At 55.8% G+C, this 8268-nt stretch overlaps 1 protein-coding gene across 1 annotated transcript in view; it reads right to left on the minus strand.

The window, feature by feature from the left end:
* The window catches only part of DNMBP (dynamin binding protein), an 8184-nt gene extending 233 nt beyond the window's left edge, over positions 1-7951 (minus strand). The window contains exons 1-12 of the mRNA XM_010175462.1: positions 7760-7951; positions 7049-7142; positions 6376-6523; positions 5831-5848; positions 4968-5167; positions 3476-3606; positions 3128-3232; positions 2591-2719; positions 1789-2121; positions 1147-1329; positions 877-1075; positions 333-787 (exon numbers count right to left, since the gene is read on the minus strand). Of these exons, the coding sequence (XP_010173764.1) occupies positions 333-787; positions 877-1075; positions 1147-1329; positions 1789-2121; positions 2591-2719; positions 3128-3232; positions 3476-3606; positions 4968-5167; positions 5831-5848; positions 6376-6523; positions 7049-7142; positions 7760-7951 (2187 nt within the window). The remainder of the gene's footprint in view (positions 1-332; positions 788-876; positions 1076-1146; positions 1330-1788; positions 2122-2590; positions 2720-3127; positions 3233-3475; positions 3607-4967; positions 5168-5830; positions 5849-6375; positions 6524-7048; positions 7143-7759) is intronic.
* Positions 7952-8268: the final 317 nt, after the last annotated feature.

Raw genomic sequence — 8268 nt, forward strand, 5'->3', positions numbered from 1 at the left:
CAGCCTTGCTGGCAAGTTGCACGAGACATGCTCGGTGCTTTGCAGAAAACCAAGACACAAGGCTGGGCTTTTGCTCCTCTCTCCAAAGAGACAGCTCCAGCCCCATCTGGGCCTCTGCTAGAGCTGCCCCCACTTGCAGCCTAGTTCTCTGCATCTGCACCTTCACTGCTGCAGGAAAAGGTCTCATCCTCTACCTCAGCCCTTTGGGACAGAGCAGCCTCCACCCCCCACCTTTCTCTGGTTGCTGTCAGGGAGGAGGATGATTTAGCCTCACTCAAGTGAGGGGATGAGTCCTCAGCATCTCCAGCCCCACAGGGTGGCTGAGGACTTACCTGGTTGCCCTCTGACTCGCTGCTCTCCAGCCCAGAGGCTCTGTCCTCCACCGATGGTGTGGGCCTGAGATGTGCTTTGGTGGGGTGCCCGTTGCGAGAGCTGGGGCTGCAGCCCAGCTCAGGGCGGCTGTAGCGGCGCTGAGATGTCACTGTACTCATCTCCAGTGGGGCTGTCCTGTCACCAGAGCCAAGCTGGGGCAGAGAGGGGGAGTCTGTCTCTGAGGGGGGCTGTGGGGACTGGTACAGGTCTGCTGGGGAGGCCGAGTCCTGCAGGGATTTCTGACTGAAGGTGACGGCTGCCCCGCTGGAGCTGAAGGTCAGTGTGGTGTTGCTGTGGGGAGAGGAGCTGCTGTGCTCTGACTCATTGGAAGAGTGGCTGCCCACAGAGACGTCTGACTGGCTGCGGCGCGGGTTGTAGGGCTTCAGAAAGGAGCTGTACACAAAGCCCTTGGTCACTGCAGAGAGAGAGAGGAAGGGAGCTCAGAGTGGGAGACCAGAGGAGCGGAGTCACAGCAGGTGCTGTGGGCTGGGAGCAGCCACTTACCCCCATTGTCTATGAGCCAGCGATTCTGGCTGCCCATGGGGTCCTTCTTCTTGATGACACCCACAATGTCTCCTTCCAGCAGCGCGACATCCAGGTCTTGGGCAGCATTGAAATTGCGGTCTGCCTGGAAGAGACTGTCCGGGGGATAGCGGGCCAGGAGGGCAGCTCGGATGTCATCTGACTGCAGGAGGTAGCTGGGCTGCAGAGGAACAAGGCATCAGCGGTTGTCCTGGGCTCTGCAAGCCCTGACACAGGGCAGAGGGAACTCACCAAGCCAACAAGGGGCTGCCGCCGGGCAGACTGCCGCTCCATGCTCTTCCTTTCAAAAGGCTTCTTGGGAGCTGCCTGGGACTCTGGGAAGAAGGTGAAGGCCTGGAGCTGCTGGAGGACTCGACTGTGCTCATCCTGGAAGATGGCAATGAGGTTCCCCTCCCTGCCAGACACCTTCAGCAACTGGAAGCAGAGCAGGGTTGGGGGTTATGGTTAGGTGACAGCTTCCTTGAAAAGTGGCCAAGAGCTACAGCAGAGACCATGCCAGCTTCTGGACCAAGCGGGGTTCTGAGCCCTGCCTGTGACTTGAATCAGGCCCAGATTTGCATTCTTGTCTGGACACAGCTCTGAGTGGTCCCCAAACTCATGACCTGAGATTCTCTCAGAAAAATGCTCTACTGCTGCAGGAGCTCCAGGAGCAGCCACAGCCTTCACTATCTCTACACACAATTGCATCATGACCTCGCAATACCTGCCCTGACAGCATCCCACAGGAGCCCTCCCCAAGGCACTTGGGACCTGAAAATGCAGCAGCAGCTTCCCCTACAATGGGACAGGTCCCGGAGAGGCTTGGGGACAAGCCCTGCACAGAGATTAGTGCTGCACTGCACCCAGAGTGCCAACTGCGCTCCAGGAACTCACCGACAACAGGGGTCTCAGCTCCTCCAGGGCCAGGCGCACGAAGTCACAGTGCGCCTCAGCATAGCCCCGCACGCAGCTGGCAAAGAGCTCCTTGGCAAAGCGCAGGAACTTGGGCAGCTCGTCCAGCAGCTGGGCATTCAGGGCCTCGTAGTTGTTACGGGCTGACTGCAGCTCCTCGAGCGTTCGCTTGTCCTTCAGTTTCTCTGCTCGCTCCGTGCAGTTGTGGAAGTCGAGGAGCTTGTCGAAGCGCTTCTGCACCAGCTTGTGGGGCCCCGCAAACATGCTCAGCAGCTGGTTCAGGGGCGAGCTCACCAGCCGCTCCGTCCGCTCTTTCTGGTGGGTAGAGATGCAGAGAGTAGGTAAGACGAGTTGCTCTCTCCCACTGTGGGGGGAACACCAGCAGCTCACCCTCCAGCACACAATCTCCCCAGGACAGCATAGGCTCCATCTTCCTGATGGCACCAGATCTCCAGAGGTCCCTTCCAACAGGAATCATTCTATAATCTTACATAAATGTGCCAGTGTGGGCAACCCTATGGGAAGTACCTGAACCACTCACATAGAGAGCTGTAACGTTTCAGGTAGGGCTGAAAAAATGTGCACCTAACAGGCATGCTCAACACACATCATAAACCCACAGGCATCAAAGCTCTCAGGGGGGAAGAGCTGAACAGGAGTGCTCACACCTCTCCCAGGCTGTGTTACCCTCCCTGCAGCCTCCCAGGGGCTGCCCATCTGCAGCCGGCCCCCAGAGAGGGCCCGAGCGGGTTGCCCCAGCACACGAGAGCGCAGCTTCACTCACAAAGTTGGAGAAGAGCTGGTCGCTGATGAGCCGATTCACTTTCTGGAACTGGTCCAAGTCCCCACTGCCCTTCTCCGTGCACAGGTCCCACATGCTCACTGCTGCCACTGCCTTCATGCAGGCCGACTCCTGCACCAGGGACACACAGTCAGCACACCCATGCTTGCTCGCCAGGAGAAGATGCCTCCCAGGGCATCCCAGACTCCCAGAGACCAACCCCTGGCAGGGCTGAGGGCAGGAGCACTGGCCAGAGGCGCTGCAGGTACACACGGTGCAGGCAGGAGGGGCAGTGCACGGCCAGCCCCATGGGTTAGGCATGACACCCAGACTAACTCACCCGGACGTGCTGCAGGTAGAGGGAAAGGTCCCGGATGAAGGACTTAATCACCAGGGCATCCCAGACTCCCAGAGACCAACCCCTGGCAGGGCTGAGGGCAGGAGCACTGGCCAGAGGCGCTGCAGGTACACACGGTGCAGGCAGGAGGGGCAGTGCACGGCCAGCCCCATGGGTTAGGCATGACACCCAGACTAACTCACCCGGACGTGCTGCAGGTAGAGGGAAAGGTCCCGGATGAAGGACTTAATCAGCCGCTCTTGCATGCGGAAATTTTTCTCTGTCTCCTCAAAGGCTTCATCCTTCAGCTGTGAGAGAAAATGTCTCAAGGGAGGCAATGCAGAACTCAGCACCTCCCAGAGTACAAGACGTGAGGCCTCCTGCCCAAAAGCTGGACAGCAGAGACAGGTGGTTCAGACTCTAAGCACTCTCTGCTTTGCTGGCCTGGATCAGAGCTACTCATCAAGGAAGGAGCGTGGTGGGACAGCAGATACCACCATCTCCTCAAGCACCACAGGGTGTAAGTGCACGTGGCAGGTGGTGCATGTTACCTGGGGCGCAAAGCCTGTGAGATGCTTGAGGTGACTGCTCACACGGTTGGATTTCTTGATGATAGAGTGGAAGTTGAGCTTGGAGATCTTCTCCATGAGGCTGTCCTCATCCCCTTTCCGGTACTTTAGCACTAAAGAGATCAATGTAGAAATCAGAACCCTTGTCAACATAATGCCCATGTCTTACAGTGCCTTATCAACAACTGCCTTGCTGGCTCTCTGTGTGCCTAAGTCTCTGCAGTCTCAAGTGGCCCTCCTATGCCATCCCATCCCATCCCATCCCATCCCATCTCATCCCATCCCGCCCCCCATTCAAACTCTTCCATAGGATTATGCATGGTATTAGCATAAGATGACATAGGAGATGGTGTATAATAATCACTGGACATATAGAAGATATTTATGTTGCTGCTTTAGCAAATATCAACAATCATTACAGGCAGCCTATGCCGTCTAAGCTTCAGCAGGGCTATGTGGAAAGAGTAAATTGTAAGACTTGCATGAGTCAGGGGCTTCCAAGGGAAAAGAGGGAGGGTGGCTGGTAAGTGAAAGGGGGTAGTTTTCTCCCTCTGTTCAATCCCAGAGGCTGCACTTGGATACTGTGCCCAGTTTTCGTGGAGGAACATGAGAGAACCAGAGCTACTGACCCATAGAAAGAGCTCAGGTCCCACAACGAGAGCTGGAGGAGCTGGGTGGGCTCAGCCTGGCTGGGAGGAAGCAGAGGGGATTCTGCTCACACCCGGCAGCTACGTGAAGGGCGGCTACAAAGATGATGGAGCCAAAATTCTCTGAGCAGTGCGCCAGGTGATACAACCAGGGGCAGCAGCCACAGATGGAAGCTTGGGAGCTTCAGGGCAATCGGGGAGCACAGCTTCATGTTAAAGGTGGTGCAGCCCTGGCACAGGACAGCAGAGAGGCTGTGAAATCTCCATCCTTGGGGGTCAGTGGGAATCAGCTGGAGGGAGCGATGGCTGATCAGAGCCAAGGTTGAGGACAATCCTGCTCCAAGCAGGAGGTTGGACAGGAGATCTCAGAGGGCTCTGGCAGCCAGCAGCTCTGAGATTCTGTCCTGTCTACAGATACAGCTTCAAACTTAGTCTCCAAATCTCAGTAAGACAAAGCCTGCCCTAGCAGATTAATTCCCTACTTGTGTTGTTTAAAATTACTTTTTTAATCTTTAAATATATATTCTTTTATCTTAGCATTATTTTTGTTTTCATTTAATAGCCACGTGGTCAGCACAGCATATATTTCATGTCTCTGTATCACAAGAAACAGCTGATGTCAGGTGTGTACTGCATTACTCTGTATTGCATCTCATGCTCAGATTTTTAGATGCAGCTCTTCTACTGCCCTGCTCTGAGGGCAGAGTCTACTGGGGGCAGATTCCCTCCACGAGTGTGGTTGCCAGCTAATGCTCAGGAGCTGGCAGATGCCAGCCTCAACACATCCACTCCAGTCCCTCACTCCCCAGCACTACCCAGCTACTCACCCAGGTCCTTCCGGCGCTTGTATTCATTGATGTTGACGTTGATTTCTTTGACTGCGAGGACAGCAGCTGTGAGTGGTGCCTTGTCGGGGTGAGCCTCAGGGGTGGCGCTCAGCAGCTCCATCAGCAGCAGTGGGTACCGCATCACCCTTTGCACTGGCTTGATGAGGAAGGAGCCCAGGTTAATGTAGTTTGTGCAGCCCCTGGGAAGTTGGGACAAAGGAGAAACACCAGATTTCAGTCCAGCTCAGCTAAACAAATTCTGCTCACTCTAACCAACCCCAACCAGACCAAGAACACCAACAGCTCAAGATCTACCATGTTCCCTAGGTCACACCACCCTCATCTCCAAACTCACTGCACTCCTGAACCCCTGGCGATCTCAAATCAACCCGAGATTTTCAGACTTCAAACACACCAGATGACTCTTCCCAGCCAGGATCCTCTCCATCACCAGACCCACCATGAAATCTCACACAGGCACAGCCTCAGACCAGAGCAGCTTCAGACTCTGTCCCACCACCCAAATGCTCAGATCAGTCCCCCAGTGCAGTACAGACCGACTATGCTCAGGACCGCAGCCTGCACAGGGTTCTCCTGGCTCCTTGGGGCTGACGGCTCCCAAAACCTGTTTCCTGCCCAAGACCTCCCCTCACCTCATCACCTGTGCTACCTGCCTGTGTAGCCCACTCCTTGCCTCTGCTGCAGTCATGCCACAGACACCCCACTCCTCCCAGATGCACCTCCACAAGCCACCGTTAGGGCCCCTCGACATGCACCCAGCCAGCGCCAGGAGGTTAGTTACAAGGGAGCAGCCAGGCCAAGACAGACAGACGTGCGGGGACTAACAGGAAGGATGCACTTACCACTCACTGTATAGGCTCCTGCCGGCCCACAGATGCCAAAAAGCAAAGAAAAGCAACTGGTTAATGGGGCGGCAGGCGTGCAATCCCGCAGCCAGTGCCTTCGCCCCATCCCGCAGTGATGCTGCCGAGGCCGTGGGCAGCCCTGTCCCCCCAGAGCAGCAGCCAGTGCTGCTGGCTCCCAGGGAATCAACCTCCACAAGCTGGAGCCCTGGCAGTTGCTGAGCCAGGCAAAGCGGCTCCTTTCCTCACTGGCCATGGTAGGGCAGGGCTTGAGGAACGGCAGCCCTCAATCCAGGACATGCCACCTTCTCTGTATCTTGGTGGCTTCTGCCCAGAGTTTAAGGGGGGCCTACAGGTGTCCCAACACCTGTGTATTGGGTCAGGGGGCCATTTGAACCCAGAGCCTGGTCAGCTATGCAGTGACACAGCCAGCCCCTCTCCAGTCACCATGTGAACTGTCCAAACACTGCTGGCAGAGTGGCAAGGATGCTGGAGACTGACCCTCCTACCCCAGCCTGGTGGCTGCCACAGCCAGAGGCTCCAACCTGAGGCTATCCAGCAGGTCCAGCAGTAGTTTCTGCATCTTCTCATCCTTCTCATAGGTTTCCAGCAGTGCGATGGCCTCGTCATGGTTCTGGCAATACACCCTGTAGACGCTCTCCAGCTCTGCACGCTGTGCCAGGAACACTGGCCCTGCAGACAGCAGCAAAGTAGGACTTCAGTGTCTCCTGGTCCCCAGCTGCCTCCTACAACGCTGGCGTATCTCATGGTGAGGTGCTCAGTGTCCCCCTTCCACATACACAGCTCAAGAAGACAGTGTTACTAGAGCAACCAGGATGCCCCCTTCATCACTCACTACTACAGTCAATCCAGCTCTCCCAGGGATAAGGAGTTGGGACAGTGGTCACTAGAGCCACGCAGAGAGCAAAGGCCCAGGCTGCCCAGGGCCTGAGCAGCAAAAGCTGAGAGCACAGGAGTGAGGAGGGGGCTCCCTTGGGGGTAAGGGGCCACAGGCACTGTATTTCTCAGTATAGCGACCTATGGGGCAAGACAGATCTCCTCGGCTTTGCTGCTGGACTGTTGAACAGTAACACGGACCAGAGGGGAGGAAGCCAAACCCCAGTGACACTCTCCTGCCATTTAAGCTACTCTGTTCTGCCCCACTACTAGCAAAGCCCATCCCAGCCTGCTGAGAAAACATAACAGCAGAATTCATACCGATGGCATCAGAAGCTTCCAAGGTGGACAGCAGCTGCTTGGAGAAGCTAATTACCATGTGGATGTTTCCAAAAAGACCCTCAAAGTCTATGTTCTGCATCTGGAGAATGGAAAGAGAGATGTCTTGGATGGGGTGACCTGTCCCAGTCAAATCCAACAGCCCTCCCTTGCCCTCCTGCAACCCATCAGTCCTCAGCTTCACAGCAGCCACCTGGTGTGACCTCCTTGCACCACAGTGACTTCTGTACTCACTCCCCCATCCCCCAGTGCACTGAAACTCTCACTACTTATGCATCCTACCAGTGTCCTCCTCTTTCCCAGCAATTTAATCCCTGCCTCTGTTCACCCATTATTCTCTCTCTCTTCCCACCAACTTTGTCCCCATGCCAAGACCCTATATTTTTTTCCTCCTGACAATGAATTTAACCTACCAACCAAATCAAGAGGAACACTTCCTTCCCCAGGAAATTAATCTGTGATACCTGCTGCTAGGTCTCTTGCCCTCAGCAATGGTGAGAGCTCAGCAGGGTCCCAAAACAGATGGGCTACTGCTATGAGTGCAAGGAGCAGCGAGAAACCATCCTGTTCCCCTCAGCATAGCTGAATTTCCTCTGTCAGTTCCTGTGCTGTTGCTTGGCCGCCTCCAAGAACAAAGCGGACTCAGTATCCTCATCCCATCCCACCAGTGCTGTATCGTAGCTGCCCCCACACACCTACCTGTGCCTGCTGCAGGGGCACCATGATCCTCTCCACGCACATCTCCAGATCTCTGATATAGTCCCGCTCTGTCTGGAGCAGTTCTTCAATAACCTTGGACCTCTTCTCCAGCATCCTTTGCTCTGGGCTCTCAGTGGCAGCCGAGGATGTCTCCAGGGATGGTGTCTGGGAGGACAGGAGTGTCATCTCTGCAAGACAGAGAAGCAAGATCAGCATCCTACAGTGTGGACGCAAGGACAGGAGACAAGGAGCACCTGAACTGTGCCACACACCACCTATAAGACTGCCGAACACGACTGTTAGAGAGCAGGACTGTCCATGCAAGGACCCTCCTGGTGAGGCCATGCCCGGCACTGTCTGAGGCAGCAGGGAGTCCCAGTTTGCTCCCACTGCCGTCCCTCGCAGCACCAGTAGCGCTGCAATTCCCCGGCATCAAGCAACACAAACCTGCTCCAGACTCGTCCCCCAGTGCCGGCCGGGTCCCGACCCCTCTCCTACGCCTG

The sequence above is a fragment of the Antrostomus carolinensis genome, unplaced genomic scaffold (genome assembly GCF_000700745.2).
Source record: "Antrostomus carolinensis isolate BGI_N321 unplaced genomic scaffold, ASM70074v2 scaffold25629, whole genome shotgun sequence".
NCBI classification, from domain to species: Eukaryota; Metazoa; Chordata; class Aves; order Caprimulgiformes; family Caprimulgidae; genus Antrostomus; species Antrostomus carolinensis.